Below are 19,181 nucleotides of genomic sequence, written 5' to 3' on the forward strand. Positions count from 1 at the left end.
ACCCCTTAGTGTGTGCATCTCTGTTGGCACTTCACCTAGGCACAAAATACTTGCTTAGTAATTATTATTTCATTAATTTTGATAAAGTCCTTAAGGACAGCAACTCTCTTGGTGTCCCCTGTGCAACTTATACCTAGCATCTTGCCTTTTGAGAGAAAAAAGTACTTGGTAAATTTGTGACTGAAATTGATAAATAATAGATCATATTCAGTCTGAATTCTTCTGTTCTTCTGTTGGCAGCAAGCTGATAAACAAATTTCCAGTCCAGGTTATATGAGCTTCAGCTTCTCCTACAGTATCACTTTTACTTGTTTATTTTTTAATTGCTGATACAGATGCATCCATAATAAATATTTGGTTTTTGTGATGCTCAAACACAGTCCCAATTACAAGGCAACTTAGAAGTTAAAACTGAAACTGAAATATAAACAGCTTAACACCAGAAGGAAGCAAAACTATATATGTCTTTTTGCAACAGCAGTTCTGAAATTGTTTTTATACACTGTAACAACAAAGGTACCAACTTCCTTATTTCACAAATTTAAGTTTGGTTTATATATTTTATTGACATGGTTACTCAACGTCCACATCATTCCATCTGCATCTTCTTCCTACAGTTTTTCTTCTACTATTTAGTTATTTCTCCTTTTTTTGTTTGTTTCCTATTTCAAAATCATTTATTTTACTTGCAAAATCAGTGGAATATGGTTTGGAACCAGTAGGGCCTCTAACTTAAGCCCAGAACCTGTCAAAGAGAAGTGCAATATCATTGCTAAGACTTGAACAGTTTATCTCTCAGAATCTTCAATTCCTTTGAATTTCTCAGCTCTTAGTGTAATCTGTTTTATTCGTTTGTTGTAGACTTCCATGATGGATAGATTTCCAAAATAATTTGGGTAGTCAACTGGTATTTTAGCTTTCTGGTAATTAACGTTTAAAAATCTAAGGCTCTTTTTCATGCAAAGGAGACTGATTTTTGCTTTCAAAAGCATAGGCAGGAAATCTTAGGTTCAAAGGTAGTAAATAATGATAAGAGCAAATTGCTAGTGATGATACAGCTGCAGCCTCCATAGTGTATTTGTTTGGCTCAGGTACTCTAGAAATGAGAATTCTCAGAATTACATAGCAGAAGTGATATGTTGCCTGGATACCACACTACCAGAGGAATAAAAATGTAGTCAGAGTGAGGGGTTTTATATTTTACAATGAGACAGTGTTAGTATAAGAAGCATTCCAAATACACCAGTCCTCTTAAACCCATAGTAGACATTTATATGTTAATTCCTCAATGTCTCATTTCCCACCTTTTTTAGAGGAAGACACTCAGGTTAAAACTTTCACCCAAGGATAGACTCCTGGGGACTTTACAAGAATTTTGTTTTTTGCACTATGTGATGACACGATTGTGAGAATTAAATATAGGAGTGAAAAACCAGAGAAATGGGGCAAAATCCCAGATTAGCCTTTCCTCTTTAAGCATCAGCTTCCCATTTTAGAAACATGCTTTCATCACCACATTCAGCATTAATTTTTTTCTTTCCTCTAACCTGCTGTTCTTTTAAAAAGTATTCTGGGCTGGGCGCTGTGGCTCACACCTGTAATCTAGCACTTTGTGAGGCCAAGGCGGGTGGATCACCTGAGGTCAGGAGTTTGAGACCAGCCTGGTCAGCATGGCGAAACCCCATCTCTACTAAAAATACAAAAGTTAGCCATACGTGGTGGCGCACGCCTATAATCCCAGCTACTCGGGGGGCTGAGGAAGGAGAATCGCTTGAACTCGGAAGGTGGAGGTCACAGTGAGCTGAGATGCGCCACTGCACTTCAGCCTGCATGATGAGAGCAAGACTCTATCTCAAAAAAAAAAAAAAAAGTAATCTGGGCCAGGTGCAGTGGCTCACACCTGTAATCCCAGCTCTTTGGGAGGCCAAGGGTGGGCAGGTCACTTGAGGTCAGGAGCTTAAGACCAGCCTGGCCAATATGGAGAAACCCTGTCTCTACCAGAACTACAAAAATTAGCTGGGTGTGATGGCAGGCACCTGTAATCCCAGCTACTCGGGAGGACCAGCCAGGAGAATCGCTTGAACCCGAGAGGCAGAGGCTGTAGTAAGCGGAGATGGTGTCACTGCACTTCAGCCTGGGCGACAGAGTGACACTTCGTCTCAAAAAAAAAAAAAGTTTTCTACTCTCCCAGTGGTGATCAGTTGACATTTGTGCTAGGGTCCTTGAAGGGCTGATTCAGGTCCAGCATTTGTGCTATAGGTATCAAGGGTAGTCAAAACTATTAAAAAGGCAAGTTACTGTATTGGAGGCTGCTGTTTTCTTTATTTCTCAAACATCTTTCTTCTCCCATTCATCATCTCTTCAGCAGCTATCCTGGTGAATTATTTTTGCTAATTCTTTCTAAGATACTGACAACTAAAATGTTGGCAGGCACTAGCTCTGCCCTCTCCTGCCACCCACTAATTATTCTCATCTCTTCCCTAAATATTAGTTCCCTTTTTCTTCCAGCCCAGAGCTAGACTTCTGGAGGTAAGCCTGGGAAAATACTGAATACTCACTTTTAGGAGGGAATGATTATGATATATACTTGCAGTGCCATTAGAAGCATTGGCAATCCCTGATCTTTTTGATAATTTAAGGCTTAGAATCATCAAAAGTTCCAGGTTCACATCCTTCTAAAATGGAAGAAATAGAGGAAGTTCCAAGTGTGGTACAATACTGAACTTCCTTTTATCCTTCCTTGACTTTTTTTTTTTTTTTTTTTTTGGAGATGGAGTCTCGCTCTGTCACCCAGGCTGGAGTGCAATGGCACAATCTTGTCTCACTGCAACCTCCACCTGCTGGATTTTCCTACAGGTGCCTGGCACCATGCCCAGCTACCTTCCTTGACATATTAAGATAAGTTTGATCTAATCTCCCTTTCTAGTCCACCCAGTCTTGCAATTCTGGTTTCACATGTTCTCAGAAAGAATAGACTCTAATGGTATGTTGGTTACTCTTTCAGCATTCCTAGATCCCTTTTTCTCTGGAAGAATCTTTTCTAAGGACGTTGATAAATGACATGTTGTATTTTCTCCTTCCAGAAATATCTAGCAGGAAAGTCCTTAGAGGCATTTGATTTGAGGGAAAATCCACAGTTGCTCCATTATATATTCCTAATGTTTGTCACCAATCCTCATAACATCTTGAAGATGGAAAGCTCTTCACAATCCTTTGTCATAAATTTTCGTCTCCTTTTGGTTATTTTGGGCTCAATACAAGTAGTGAGATTAGTATAGAGTGGGAGGAACTCATTCACTCTTCTCCATCTCCCACTATTACAACTCCCCTTGAAATTAATATCCGAACTTTAGGACAAATGAAGTTAAGTCAGAATGGAAGACACATGTTTCCTTTTTTGGAGTTTCTTAGAAGTGGTTAGTTCAGTACATGGTGCAGACAGGTGTAATAAGGCTGTGGGTTCTGCTTGACTGTCTGAATAACTGCAGTAATCCAATAAGTTTGCAGAAATGCATAGAAAATTTACAAACAGCCTCCCATTTCCTCTTGAAAGTTGTGAATCAAAGCACTGATACAAAATATCCCACGTGAAAAGTTTAAGGTATATTCACCTCACCTTTCCCCAACCTTCTCACCACAGGTCCTGGTCAACAAATAGATTTGGACTCCTGCTTTCCCTTACTCTGGTCTAAAGGCACAATGAGATGCCTTTTTGGAGATGAATCAGCTTACATCCTTTTGCTTGTTTGGTATCATATAAGAAAAGTGCTTATCTGAATCTCTTCTGTGCAATGCTCACTGCTCCTTAAATGACCTCTCATCTGGTTCGAGGGGTGTGGCTGGTGACTTGAGCTCCAAAGACGAGAAGAGTCCAGAGACCCTGACTCCTAGGAAAGTGTGGGAGTCAAGTCCATTCTAATTCAGACCGTTTGGAAGGCTCTGCTCTGGCTGGGGATCATGCTGGGTGTGGTTTCTGCTTTGGTCATGGTAGTATGGTGGACTTTCTTTGGTTCAGAACCTCTCACCTCTGGCCCCACTAGGCTGTATGCCTGGGTGGCCAGCCCTGGCTGGGGTGCTGCATCAGTTGACAGTGTCCGCTGGCTGCGTGAGGCACTATTTGCTGTGGAGCGAGTGGAGGAAGAACCAGAGCGTGAGCTCCGAGAGCCTGAGGAAGAGGAGCTGGGTTTCACAAGACGGGCTTTCGGAGCTTCAGCATCTTCTCTGAAGAGAAAAAACAGCAAAGATAAACTTTAACACTGGCAGATCTGTGATTGCTCCACTATGATTGCTTCCTTCTGAGGTTTCCTAAGCTGTAAACCTCAGATAATACCATCAGAAGGCAACCATTTAGAGACATAGATACTTCCTCGTATCTTAAGACTTAATGCTTGGCTCACGCAAATGTATATCTTGTTAGCCTACAGGTCAGCTCTATTATACTGGGAGGATAGGATCTTACCATTGAGATGGTCTAGACAGCACTCCTTCTGATTCACGGTTTGTCTGCATAAACCCTTTCATGGCCTATAGGATAGGTATGCCCATTCTTCATTGTATGCCCATTATGAGTAGAAGTGAATCAGAAGTAATGTAAGTTGAACTGTTTTATGTGTATATATATATATACACACACATATATATACACACACATACTTTTGTTTTTTTTTTTTCTCTGAGACATGCTCTTGCTTTGCCACCCAGGCTGGAGTACAGAGGTGCAATCATGGCTCACTGTGCCCTCAAACTCCTGGGCTAAAGTCATCCTCCTGTCTCAGCCTCTCAAGTAGCTGGGACCACAGGCATGGGCCACCATGCCTGGTTATTTTATTATTATTATTTTTTATGTTTTTGAGACGGAATCTTGCTTTTTTTAGCCCAGGCTGGAGTGCAGTGGTGTGATCTCAGCTCACTGCAAGCTCTGCCTCCCAAGTTCATGCCATTCTCCTGCCTCAGCCTCCCGAGTAGCTGGGACTACAGGAGCCCACCACCACGCCCGGCTAATTTTTTGTATTTTTAGTAGAGACGGGGTTTCACCCTGTTAGCCAGGATGGTCTCGATCTCGTGACCTCGTGATCCACCCACCTCAGCTTCCCAAAGTGCTGGGATTACAGCCGTGAGCCACTACGCCTGGCCTTTTTTTTTTTTCTTTTGTAAAGATGGAGTCTGTGTTGACCAGGCTGGTTTCAAACTCCTGGCCTCAAATAATCCTCCCGCCTCGGCCTCCCAAAGTGCTGGGATTACAGGCATGAGCTACCACGCACGCCCAGCCTAATTTAACTTTTAAGTGTTTGTTGAGGGTAAGACAGTTTCACAACAAAGTCCAGGTAAACCATACATTCTGTCCCTAGACTGGAACTTCTTACCTACCAGGATAATCCTTTTAACAGATTTATGGTTAAGAGAAAACTGAGAACATTTATGTTGACTGGTCACTGTAGTGCTGGCCCTAAAACAGAAGCCCCGTAAAAGTGGGGATTTGAGAAGTTTACCGAATTTCATTAGGTCTCTCTTCTTCCTCATATCTTTCTTTGTCTTTCCTTCGGATTAGCAGCCACACCAAGAGGAAAATCAGCAGGGCTCCAGCCACTATGCCTGTCACTGCTCCTGCAACCGTGCCGATGCTTTGTACATCTATTTTCTCAGAAGCAAAAGCACAAGTAAAACCAAACATAAGCTAGGAAATACATGAACTCAAAAAAAAAAAAAAAAAACAAAAAAAAAAACTTAAGCTCTGGACAGAATGAGTATTTCCAGGTCTTTTTTTTTTTTTTTTCCTGAGACAGAGTTTTGGTCTTGTTGCCCAGGCTGGGATGCAATGGCACTATCGTGGCTTGGCGCGATCTCGGCTCACCGCAACCTCCACCTCCTAGATTCAAGTGATTCTCCTGCCTCAACCTCTTGAGTAGCTGGGATTACAGGCGTGCACCACCATGGCCAGCTAATTATTATACTTTTAGTAGAGACAGGGTTTCACCATGTCAGCCAGGCTGGTTTCAAACTCCTGACCTCAGGTGATCCACCTGCCTTGGCCTCCCAAAGTGCTGGGATTTCATGTGTGAACCGCTGCATCCAGCCTATTTATTCTTATTAAAACAAAATGATATAATTATTTATTTAATTTTAAGGCGGAGTTTCGCTCTTGTTGCCCAGGCTGGAGTGCAATGGCACGATCTCGGCTCGCCGCAACCTCTGCCTCCCAGGTTCAAGCGATTCTCCTGCCTCAGCCTTCCAAATAGCTGGGATTACAGGCATGCGCCACCATGCCTGGCTAATTTTGTATTTTTAGTAGAGACGGGATTTCTCCGTGTTGATCAGGCTGGTCTCAAACTCCTGACCTCAGGTGGTCCACCCGCCTCCATCAAAGCACGTTGGAGTTACAGTCGTGAGTCACATGCCCAGCCAAAATTTTATTTTTTAAAGAAATTGGACTTTGGATATTTTTATTTAAGGTCTCAAAGGAATGGAGTTATTTTACCTGAGTAATTTCAAATAGAGAATGCTGTTTTCCCCACTGCCCCAGCTCCAGGACATATAATCTAGATGGATTATCTGTTAATGGAAATTTAGGTTGCTTTCAATTTCTCACAATTGAAAATAATATATCTCTGGGTGCTGTGGCTCATGCCTGTAATCCCAGCAGTTTGGGAAGCTGCGGCGGATGGATCACTTGATGCTAGGAGTTCGAGACCAGCCTGGCCAACATGGCAAGACCCTGTCTCTACTGAAAATACAAAAATCAGCTGGGCGTGGGGCGCAGGCCTGTAATCCCAGCTGCTCAGGGGGCTGAAGCAGGAGAAGCTCTTGAACCTGGGAGGCGGAGGTTGCAGTGAGCCAAGATCGCACCATTGCACTCCAGCCTGTGCAACAAGAGTGAAACTCCGTCTCAAAAAAAAAAAGAAAAAAATGTATATATATCATCATTTTCCGTATGTATTTGGACACTTGGGGCATGTATCTAAAAGATAAATTCACAGAAATATTGCTGGATAAAATGGAATGCACTTTTGCATCTGAAATAAAATGAATGACTAATTATACAGTTATACAATGAAATACCCTAAAACAATGAAAAATAACATACTGTAGCTATAAGCAACAACAATGATGAGTCTCAGAAATATAATAGGGAATGAAAGAAACCAGACACAATGGAATGATTCCATTTATTTAAAGTTTTGAGATAGGAAAAGTAATCCATAAAGTTAGAAACCTGGATTATGGAGAGGTAGCAGGAGTTAGAAACAGGTTCTTTTTTTTTGAGGCAGAGTCTCACTCTGTTGCCCAGGCTGGAATGCAGTGGCACAATCTCGGCTCACTGCAACTTCTGTCTCCCAGATTCAAGTGATTTTCCTACCTCAGCCTCCCGAGTAGCTGGGATTACAGGTGTGCACCACCTTGCCTGGCTAAGTTTTGTATTTTTAGTAGAGCTGGGGTTTTGGCATGTTGGTCAGGCTGGTCTCAAACACCTGACCTCATGTGATGCGCCCAGCTTGGCCTCCCAGAGTGCTGGGATTACAGGCATGAGCCACCGTGCCTGGCCAGAAACAGGTTCTTAATCATGATACTGGTTACACAGTTACCTTCACTTTTGAAAATCTATCAAGTTATCGGCCGGGCGCTATGGCTCACACCTGTAATCCCAGCACTATGGGAGGCTGAGGTGGGCAGATCACCTGAGGTCAGGAGTTCAAGACCAGCCTGACCAACATGGAAAAACCCCATCTCTACTAAAAATACAAAATTAGCTGGGCGTAGTGGCGCAAGCACTACTCGGAAGGCTGAGGCAGAAGAATCACTTGAACCTGGAAGGTGAAGGTTGCGGTGAGCCCAGATTGTGCCATTGCACTCCAGCCTGGGCAACAAGAGCGAAACTCCGTCTCAAAAAAAAAAAAAGGAAAAAAGAAAATCTATCAAGTTGTACTCTTATCCTTCTTCTTTGTATAAGTTTTACTTTAATGTATTTTACCCCTCAGAAATCTACAGATAAAGCTAAATTGTGCTCCCAATGTATATGTTAGTCAAAAATGTAAAAGAACGTGTTTCCTCATAACCTTTCTAATATCGATTCTACAGTTTTTATATTTACTAAACTGATAGCTTAAAATTAAAAGGGTGATTTTTTTTCTCAACCTAGTGGGGGAAAAAAGGATTTTGGGGGGCCTCTGTATTTATGTTTATTGACCATTTTTTATTTTTTTTCCCGAAAACTGCCTGTTACTTTTTTTTTGTTTTATTTTGTTTTTGAGACGGAGTCTCTCTCTGTCACCTAGGCTGGAGTGCAGTGGCCTGATCTCAGCTCAGTGCAACCTCTGCCTCCTGGGGTCAAGTGATTCTCCTACCTCAGCCTCCCGAGTAGCTGGGATTACAGGCGCACGCCACCATGCCCAGCTAATTTTTTGTATTTTTAGTAAAGATGGGGTTTCACCATGCTGGCCAGGCTGGTCTTGAACTCCTGACCTCATGATCCACCCGCCTCGACCCACCAAAGTGCTGGGATTACAGGTGTGAGCCATCACGCCTGGCCTGAGTGTTGTGTTTTTAAGAAAAGTTATCTGAAACTTGGAAATAGACAAAAGAAGTAAAGAGCTTAGTAATATACAACTCTGTAAGGGCAACTTGTAGATCTCTGTCTAGTAGAGATGGAAATAATTTCTCTACCAGTTAAACAGATGACCTCAGGAATTATAGTCTGCAACTTTGTAGCTCGATGTCTAATCCAGCAAGCTGTTAATAATAATAATAGCTAGTGTTACTGAACACCCACAATGTGTCAAGCCCTGTTCCTAGGCTTGACTGGTGTTGGATGATCTGCCTCTGAATTGGCTCATTCACATGGCTGTTGGCTGGAGGCCTCAGTTTCCTTGCTTAAAATAAAACATAAAACATGGGCCTCTGGCTGGGCGCAGTGGCTCACACCTATAATCCCAGCACTTTGGGAGGCTGAGGCGGGCGGATCACAGGGTCAGGAGATCCAGACTATCCTGGCTAACATGGTGAAACCCCATCTCTACTAAAAATACAAAAAATTAGCCGGGCGTGGTGGTGGGTGCCTGTAGTCCCAGCTACTCGGGAGGCTGAGGCAGGAGAATGGTGTGAACCCAGGAGGCGGAGCTTGCAGTGAGCCGAGATCACGCCACTGCACTCCAGCCTGGGTGAAAGAGTGAGACTCCGTCTGAAAAAAACAAAACAAAACAACAAAACAAAAAAAAAGTGGGCCTCTATATAAGGCTCTTAAAGCAGCTGGCTTCCCATAAAGTGAGTGATCTAGGAGAGGATCTGAGTGATCTGAGATCTAAGAGATCTAACATCTAAGAAAGCAAGCTGCAGTGCTTTTGCAGATGCAGCATACCATCACTTCTGCTGTATTATATTCATCAGAAATGCGTCACTAAGTTCAGATCATACTCAAGGGGAGAATGAAGGTGTACCTCTTTTTTTTTTTTTTTTTTTTTGGAGATGGAGTTTCGCTCTTGTTGCCCAGGCTGGAGTGCAGCGGTGCAATCTAGGCTCACTGCAACCTCCACCTCCCGGGTTCAAGCGATTCTCCTGCCTCAGCCTCCCAAGTAGCTGGGATTACAGGCATGTGCCGCCACGCCCAGCTAATCTTCTATTTTTAGTAGAGATGGGGTTTCACCATGTTGGTCAGGCTGGTCTCGAACTCCTGACTTCAAGTTATCTGCCCACCTTGGCCTCCGAAAGTGTTGGGATTACAGGTGTGAACCACTGCACCTGGACAAAGGTATACCTCTTGAAGGGAGAAGTAGCAAATAATTACATAGATATATTTTTTAAACCACCAGAGTGCAAAATCTAATAAGCAGAGTATATAAATACATAATAAAGAACTCTTTCAAATCAATGAAAAAACAGCTAAACCAAAATGGGCACAGAATGTTGAATTATAACTTTGAAAACAGTAAAATATTGATTCTGACAAAGGTTTTATTTAATTTATTAATAAGGGGGTGCTGGGTGTAGTGTCTCATGCCTGTAATCCCAGCAGTTTGGGAGGCCGAGGTAGGTGACTCACGAGATCAGTAGTTCAAGACCAGCCTGGCCAACATAGTGAAACCCCGTCTCTACTAAAAATACAAGAATTAGCCAAGTGTGGTGGCATGTGCCTGTAGTCCCAGCTACTCGGGAGGCTGAAGCTGGAGAATCGCTTGAACCTGGGAGGTGGAGGTGGCAGTGAGCCAATATCACGCCATTGCATTCCAGCCTGGGTGACAGAGTGAGACTCCGTCTCAAAAAAAAAAAAGAGGGTGGAGGCTAGGAAAATTTTAAAAGTGGTCCAAAGAGCATTTGAGAAATTAGAGACAATTTAACAAAGATGTTATGAAGACAATTTAACAAAGATTAATACCCATGCCCTGCCTCCTTTTATCTTTCAACTTGGTTTATCCTGTCTTTTTTCAAGACTCAATCTCTAGATTATAAGCCTGGCATACTATTTATTGCGCCAAATAAATGTTAACACTGCAAGCATGGCTTGTGGCTGTAGGATTCTGTTCAAAAGTCTAAAGTTACTACATTGATTAAGGAGAAATAATAATAATAGCTAATGTTATCAAATACCCACTGTATGTCAAGCTCTGTTCCTAGGCAGTTGTAAGTAAATGTGTTCATTTATTAACTTTTCAGAAAAACTCTAAGAGGCCAGGTGCCATTGCGCATGCCTGTAATCCCAGCACTCTGGGAGGTGAAGAAGGGTGGATCGCCTAAGTCCAGGAGTTTGAGACCAGCCTGGCCAACATGGCGAAACCCTGTCTCTACAAAAATACAAAAATTAGCCAGGTGTGGTGGCATGTGCCTGTAATTCCAGCTACTCGGGAGGTGGAGGCAGGAGAGTCACTTGAACCCGGGAGGCAGAGGCTGCAGTGAGCCAAGATTGCGCCGCTGCACTCCAGCATGGGCGACAGAGCAAGACCCTGTCTCCAGAAAAAAAAAAAGAAAAAGAAAAACTCTATGAGATAGTTAACTATTATTCTCCTTTATAGATTGGAAAATATGCCTAAGGTACTACAGAGTTAGTGATAGCTGTGATTGAAATCCAGGCAGTTATCTGAATCCACAGCTAAAGGTCTTAGTCACCTGCTACTATCTCTCATCTGTACTTGAGGCAAATCAAATGCTTGATTATAACACGTGTACACACGTGTGCGGGCACGTGCACATGCATATATGGACTCACGAATACTCTGTGGAGAGGAGAAATTTTACCTGCTTGCCTAGAATCGTAGGTGGCATATAACTAGCTTGGCGATTTTGTTTGTTTTTGTTTTTAGGAATGGTGTTTATAAGTCTCCTAGATATAGTGAATTTCTTTAGGGGGCTGGTTAATTCACATATTTGTAAATACAGTCAACTGGTGTTTTCTTTTGTTTTGTTTTGTTTTCTTTTTGTTGGATGTCCAGGCTGGAGTGCAATGGCACCATCTCGGCTCACTGCAACCTCCGCGTCTCAGGTTAAAGCGATTCTCCTGCCTCAGCCTCCCGAGTAGCTGGGATTACAGGTGTGTGCCACCACACTTGGCTAATTTTTTGTATCTTTTAGTAGAGATGGGGTTTCACCATGTTGGTCAGGCTGGTCTTAAACTCCTGACCTTGTGATCCGCCTGCCTCGGCCTCCCAAAGTGCTGGGATTACAGGCGTGAGCCGCCACGCCTGGCTGGTTTTTTTTTTTTTTTTTTTTTTGAGAGGGAGTCTCGATCTGTCACCCAGACTGGAGTGCAGTGGCATGATCTTGGCTCACTGCAACCTCCGCCTCCCAGGTTCAGGCGATTTTCCTGCCTCAACCTCCTGAGTAGCTGAGATTATAGGCGCCCACCACCATACCCAGCTAATTTTTGTATTTTAGTAGAAACGGGGTTTCACCATGTTGGCCAGGCTGGTCTCGAACTCCTGACCTCAACAGATCTGCCCACTTGGGCCTCCCAAAGTGCTGGGATTACAGGCATGAGCCGCTGTGCCTGACCAGTCAATTGTTAAGTGGTCTTTGGAACTACTGAATTTCTTTTGGTGATAGCCATATCCTTCTGGAGATAAAGATTTTGACCTTAACCTTACTCTTACTCATGATTAGAATGTCTTAACATTGATCTACAATGCAAAAGCAAACAAAAAAATGAAACTAAAACCCCTTTGGATGCTTACACTGTACAGTTACTCGTACCACACAGCTTTCCTTCCCAGCTTCGTTGCCTGCTGTGCACTGGTAGAGTCCAGAGGAGGACATGGTAAGATTCTGCAGCAGAACTCGCCCAGGGTGGTTGTAGTCTGCACAAGCAGAAAGAATGACTGTAAATCCCTTTAGTGATGGTATCTGTATTTATTTTTTACTTTGTCACTGACCTGAGATTCTGTAATACTATTTGATAAAAATGAAATGATGGAAAAGATACGCTATGGGAACATGAGAATAAAGATAAACATTTTTTTTAAGTTGCAGCACATCCTCAAAAGTTACAAAAGATTGTGACCATTTAAGGGATACTAAACATAATATTTAGATACAGTGGATGTATGTAGTACATTTCTTCTAATCTCTTTTACTGCTTTTACATGTCATTTGAGGAAAGGAAAGGCAGATTTTCTGTTCTAGTTAATGGATTTTAAAAATGGATGTTCAGGAGGTTCAGCAGGGTATTTCAGGTCACGTAGTGAAATGCTGACAAAGCTGATTTAGAGCTCTTGGATAGAGGACTGTTTTGTTGGCTCAGTAGATTGGTAGGAAAATGACTTACCAATCCTAGATTTGGGAGGCAGACGTTCATCCTCTCCCTCCTTCTCCCGGATTCGCTGCCAGTAATACACAATGGGCTCTGTGCCAGAGGATGACTCACACTGCAAAGTCAGGTCACTTCCTTCTGTCAGCTCTCCTTCCAGCTCACACTTGGGCTTGGATGGTCTCACTGGCAACAACACCACCAAGCAAAAGTGTAACGATTCAAAGATCCCCAAACACCAGATTCAATGGAAAAACCAGATTCAATGGAAAAATTATGTCCTATTGAGTTGCTTCTCCAGCCATCCGTTTTGGTCAACTTTTGAGTGGGGATTCAACTAGCCTTGTTTTACACTACCCCCAGAAAAACATCCACCTCCATCCCCTAAGCACACATACCCCCAACTCCGGTGGTGCTGTTGTAATTTTTGGGTCAGAGGCTGCCTCATTACTTCTCAAAGAAGACACATTATTATTGGACATTTTAGGAAAGTTGAGCATGGTTTTGCTGATACAGCAGTGTATTAATTTGGAAGCAATTAAGTAGAACTTAGTAGCTCTTGCTGTCAAAAAACAGAAGTGAATTTGAATCATATCTGAGAGACTTAAATATGAAGATCCCACTTAAATATTAGAGAATATTTATGTTTTGTAATGGACAACTATGGAAAATTGCTCTTATATTTTCATTTTTTATTATGGCTATAATACAGAAGATACACCTTTCTTCCCAGGGAACTGGACGAGGTGACTTCTGAATGTATAATACAAAGTACTGAACATGAACTTTTGTACCACCGTGGTGCATATGACTATCCCTCTTAGATACCTTAGAAATAAGCTGTAGACATTCACTTTGGCATGCTATCTTACCTAAGACTTTTAAGATGACATGGCTCCACACGTAGCGCCCTGAATTCTTAACCTTACAGGTGTACCGGCCCTCATCACTGGGCTTCAGAGGTTCAATCTGCAAGGAGGCGTCTCCTGCCAGGAAATTGGAAGCAAAGGCCACTCGGCCCTTCTGTTCCTCAGTCAAGTTATTGTAGACGTGACGACTGGAGTAAGTGATCACCTGTGGGATAGACCGAGGCAGAGTCAAGCAGTGTAACTCTCGGCCTGCCTTTCCTGATGGTGTGAAGAAGAGGAAAGGGAGTACTCCCAGTGGCACAAAATAGTCAAGCCTGGGACTAAGAGTCCAAGAGACCTCTGTTCTTTTTTTATTCTTATGTTTTTTAAGACGGAGTCTCACTCTGTCGCCCAGGCTGGCGTGCAGTGGCACGATCTCGGCTCACTGCAAGCTCTGCCTCCTGGGTTCATGCCATTCTCCTGCCTCAGCCTCCTGAGTAGCTGGGACTACAGGTTCCCACCACCACGCCCGGCTGATTTTTTTGTATTTTTAGTAGAGACAGGGTTTCACTGTGTTAGCCAGGATGGTCTCGATCTCCTGACCTTGTGATCCGCCCACCTTGGCCTCCCAAAGTGTTGGGATTACAGGCGTGAGCCACCGACAAGACCTCTGTTCTAAATAAAAGTTAAAAGTACAGTACTTTTGCCTAGGCCTTGCCTCTCCTTCCAAAAATAGTAACACTTCATATTTGTGAAGCATTTTTAGTTATAAAGTAATATTAAATGCTCAGAACCACTCCGTCTTACAGGTAAGGAATTTTAAGTTTGAGTTACATACTGAAGTTCACATAGCTAAGTCAAGGAAAGGAGGAAAATGTGCAAGTGTAGAGCTATGCGTATATTAGGCATAGACTTGTGAAAGGAAAATAAACCTCAGGACCCCTCGGGAAGCCAAAGGGAAGGTCAAGCTTGGAACTGTGCCTGGCAAACCTGCCTCCTGTTCTTTTTTTGTTTTTGTTTTTTTAAAGTATTTGAGAGACTTCTATGAGACAGGACTGTTTACTTGGTTTTATTTATTTATTTATTTTTGAGACAAAGTCTCACTCTGTTGCCCAGGCTGGAGTGCAGTGGCGCAATCTTGGCTCACTGTAACCTCCGCTTCCCGGGTTCAAGCAGTTCTCCTGCCTCAGCCTCCTGAGGAGCTGGGATTACAGGTGTACACCACCATGCCCAGCTAACTTTTGTATTCTTGGTAGAGACAGGGTTTTGCCATATTGGCCAGGCTGGTCTTGAACTCCTGACTTCAAGTGATCCACCCCACTTTGGCCTCCCAAAGTGCTGGGATTACAGGCATGAGCCACCACGCCTGGCCTGCCTTCCATTCTGTTCCTGAATAACAAGATAGCTACAAAGATTTAAAAAAAAAAAAAAGCTTACAGTACTCCTGCACAATTTGCCCACAAGGAGACTGCTTGTGGACAAAGGATGGACAGAACTCACAGTTACCCCTCTGCACACATGAGATAAATGCATACCTGATTGCTTCCTTTGCCCTATTTCACTAAGCCGGACATATATATATATATATATATATATATATATATATATTTTTTTTTTAGACGGAGTCTCACTCTTGTCACCCAGTTTGGAGTACAATGGTGCGATCCTGGCTCACTGCAACTTCTGCCTCCTGGGTTCAAGCAATTCTGCCTCAGCCTCCTGAGTAGCTGGGATTACAGATGCATGCCACCACGCCCTGCTCATTTTTGTATTTTTAGTAGAGCTGGGGTTTCACCTTGTTGGCCAGGCTGGTCTTGAACTCCTGACCTCAGATGATCTGCCTGCCTCAGCCTCCCAAAGTGCTGGGATTACAGGCGTGAGCCACTGCGCCTGGCCCTACTTTTTTATTTTAGTAGAGACGGGGTTTCACCATTTTGGTCAGGCTGGTCTCAAACTCCTGACCTCAGGTGATCCACCCTCCTCGGCTTCCCAAAGTGCTGGGATTACGGGTGTGAGCCACGGCGCCAGGCCAGCAAATCTCTTCTTTGGTTCAAGTGATTTATAATCAAGTGAGATTAACAAGGAAAGACATAAACAGAGAAAAAGAAATGATTTCTTTGAAATAGTATCAAGGAGAGTGTCCCAGAAAAGTTGGTGGCATTTGAGCTAAGCTTTGAGAGGCAAGGAGAAAAGGCCTGGACGGAGCATTCCAGATACACAGAAGGGCACTAAAAAAGGCATGCAAGCATGTGGACGTCTCCCAGGCACATTTCAGCTGCAGTTGTTCCAAATCATTTCACTCAAGTCCTCGACCCTGCCCTCGATCACATGATGCTCCGCAGCTCCTCAGATCCTTTCCTGAGAAGGTTGTCTCAATTAGATAAAACCTATGAACTCTGACCCAGAAAAAATTCACATATTGCAGATAATTCCATGAGGTTCCTAGCACTCAAGGGAAAGCCCTCTGCTTTAGGCACAGACAGGGAAGAGCTAGGATCACAGCCCTTCTCCTGGATGTGGTACTCGTTCTAAATGTTTGTGGGGGCCAGACGCGGTGGCTCACCTCTGTAATCCAAGCACTCTGGGAGACCAAGGCTGGTGGTTTGCTTGAGCCCAGGAGGCTGAGGTTACAGTGAGCCGAGACTGCACCACTGCACTCCGGCCTGGGTGACAGAATGAGACCCTGTCTCAAAAAATAAACAAAATTAAAAAAAAAAGAAAAAATGTAACTGGGTGTGGTGGCTCACACCTGTAATTTCAGCATTTTGGGAAGCCAAGGCAGGCAGATCACTTGAGGTCAGGAGTTCGAGACCAGCCTGGCCAACATGGTGAAACCCCATCTCTACTAAAAAATACAAAAATTAGACAGGTGGCCTGGCACGGTGGCTCACACCTGTAATCCCAGTCCTTTGAGAGACTGAGGCGGACAGATCACCTGAAGTCGGGAGTTTGAGACCAGCCCGACCAACGTGGTGAAACCCTGTCTCTACTAAAAATACAAAATTAGCCGGGCATGGTGGCACATGCCTGTAATCCCAGCTACTGGGGAGGCTGAGGCAGGAGAATCACTTGAACCCGGGAGATAGAGGTTGCATTGAGCCGAGATTGTGGCATTGCACTCCAGCCTGGCAACAAGAGCGAAACTCTTGTCTCAAAAAAAAAAAAAAAAAGAAGAGAAAAAAAAGAAAAAAATTAGGTGTGGTGGTGTGTGCCTGTAATCCCAGCTACTCAGGAGGCTGAGACAGCAGAATCACTTGAACCTGGGAGGCGGAGATTGCAGTGAGTGGAGATTATGCCACTGCACTCCAGCTTGGGCAACATAACAAGACTCTGTCTCAAAAAAAAATAAGAAATAAATAAATGTTTGTGGCTGGGTGCAGTGGCTCACACCTGTAATCCCCGTACTTTGGGAGGCCAAGGCGTGTGGATCACGAGGTCAAGAGATCGAGACCATCCTGGCCAACATGGTGAAACCCTATCTCTGCTAAAAATACAAAAATTAACTGGGTGTGGTGGCACACGCCTGTAGTCCCAGCTACTAAAGAGGCTGAGGCAGAAGAATTGCTGGAACCTGGGAGCCAGAGGTTCCAGTGAGCCGAGATCACGCCATGGCACTCCAGCCTAGGGATGGAGCGAGACTGTCTCAAAACAAAACAAAACAAATGTTTGTGGGGTGTTGGCCCAACATCCTGTTGTACTCCATAGGAAGGGTAGGTTTCTTTTCTTTTTTCTTTCTTTTTTTTTTTTTTGAGATGGCGTTTCACTCTTTTTGCCCAGGCTGGAGTGCAATGGCGTGATCTTGGCTCATCACAACCTCCGCCTCCCGGGTTCAAATGATTCTCCTGCCTCAGCCTCCTGAGTAGCTGGGATTACAGGCATGCGCCACCACGCCCGGCTAATTTTGTATTTTTAGTAGAGACAGGGTTTCTCCATGTTGGTCAGGCTGGTCTAGAACTCCTGACTTTAGGTGATCTGCCCACCTCGGCCTCCCAAAGTGCTGGGATTACAGGTGTGAGCCACCGTACCCGGCTGGAAGGGTAGGTTTCTTGGCAGGTGGTAGAGCTGCCTTAGTAATGCAGAATTGCTGGGATAGTTGGAAAAGAAGGAAATGCATTAACAACAGGAAAAAACTGGAAGCTCTAGAGTTTGTCTCCATTCAAAGACTGAAAGTAAGGGGGACTTACACCTGGAGATAAAGCAGGTAAGCTTGGAACACTTAATAGGTGCTCTATTAATGTTTCTGTTTCTTTCTGATTTGTCCGTATTTCCCCCAGATGCATAATCACCTACAATGAAGTCAGTTTGTACTTTCTAGGAGAATGAAGAGAGGCAAAACCTAGAAGACAGTGAAGCACTGGGTAATTTTTAGGAACTTTGGGGTTTTGTGGGCTTTGAGAGGTGGGTGACCTTTTTGGCCTGAGGACTTTGGAATTTCTTTCTTGTTTATTTTATTTTATTTACTTATTTTTGAGATGGAGTTTCATTCTTGTTGCCCAGGCTGGAGTGCAGTGGCATAATCTCCACTCACTGCAACCTCCGCCTCCTGGGTTCACGCGATTCTCCTGTCTCAGCCTCCCAAGTAGCTGGGATTACAGGCATGCACCGTCACACCAGCTAATTTTGCATTTTTAGTAGAGACAGGGTTTTACCATATTGGTCAGGCTGGTCTCGAAATCCTGACCTCAGGTGATCCACCTGCCTCAACTTCCCAAAGTGCTAGGATTCCAGGCATGAGCCATCGCGCCCAGCTGCTTGTTTATTTTAGTATTTGGGTTAGCATCCAGAGATGCCTTTGTCTTGAAATGTATATTTGAATTTGAAGAATCTTAGTAGCTGTGGTCCAAAGTAGAACCAGGCTGCTTTGGACTGCTAGAAGAACAGTACAGCAAGCACTTTAAAACTGTTTTCAACAGACTCACATTAAGAAATACATTTTTCTGTCCCAGGGCTCATGCCTGTAATCCCAGCACTTTGGGAGGCCAAGGCAGGCAGATCACTTGAGGTCAGGAGTTCCAGACTAGCCTGGCCAACATGGTGAAACCCTGTCTCTACTAAAATTACAAAAATTAGCCGGGCATGGTGGCGCACGCCTGTAGTCCCAGCTACTCAGATGACTGAGGCAGGAGAATTGCTTGAGCCCAGGAGACAAAGTTTGCAGTGAGCCAAGATCATGCCACTGCTTCAGTCAAAAAAACAACAAAAAAACCCCATCTTTTTCTTAATGACACAGCATATACATATATAACTGAAACATAAGTTTCATGAGTATATGTGCAGTATGCTCTGATATTGTCTAGTCTGTGTTAAAAGAAAACAAAATGATCGGGCACAGTGGCTCACACCTGTAATCCCAGCACTTTGGGAGGCTGAGGTGGGCGGATCAAGAGGTCAGGAGATTGAGACCATCCTGGCTAACACAGCGAAACCCTGTCTCTACTAAAAAATACAAAAAATTAGCCGAGTGTGGTGGCGGGCACCTGTAGTCCCAGTTACTTGGGAGGCTGAGGCAGGAGAATGGCGTGAACCCAGGAAGTGGAGCTTGCAGTGAGCCGATATCACGCCACTGCACTCCAGCCTGGGTGACAGAGCAAGACTCTATCTCAAAAAAA

The 19,181-nt window shown here is 43.9% G+C and overlaps 1 protein-coding gene across 1 annotated transcript in view; it reads right to left on the reverse strand.

The window, feature by feature from the left end:
- Nucleotides 1-285: 285 nt before the first annotated feature.
- CLMP (CXADR like membrane protein) overlaps nt 286-19,181 on the reverse strand; it is a 121,129-nt gene continuing 102,233 nt past the window's right edge. The window contains exons 3-7 of the mRNA XM_025355679.1: nt 13,597-13,798; nt 12,743-12,910; nt 12,153-12,275; nt 5,490-5,631; nt 286-4,221 (exon numbers count right to left, since the gene is read on the reverse strand). Of these exons, the coding sequence (XP_025211464.1) occupies nt 3,921-4,221; nt 5,490-5,631; nt 12,153-12,275; nt 12,743-12,910; nt 13,597-13,798 (936 nt within the window). The 3' untranslated portion in view covers nt 286-3,920. The remainder of the gene's footprint in view (nt 4,222-5,489; nt 5,632-12,152; nt 12,276-12,742; nt 12,911-13,596; nt 13,799-19,181) is intronic.

The sequence above is a fragment of the Theropithecus gelada genome, chromosome 14 (genome assembly GCF_003255815.1).
Source record: "Theropithecus gelada isolate Dixy chromosome 14, Tgel_1.0, whole genome shotgun sequence".
Classification (NCBI taxonomy): domain Eukaryota; kingdom Metazoa; phylum Chordata; class Mammalia; order Primates; family Cercopithecidae; genus Theropithecus; species Theropithecus gelada.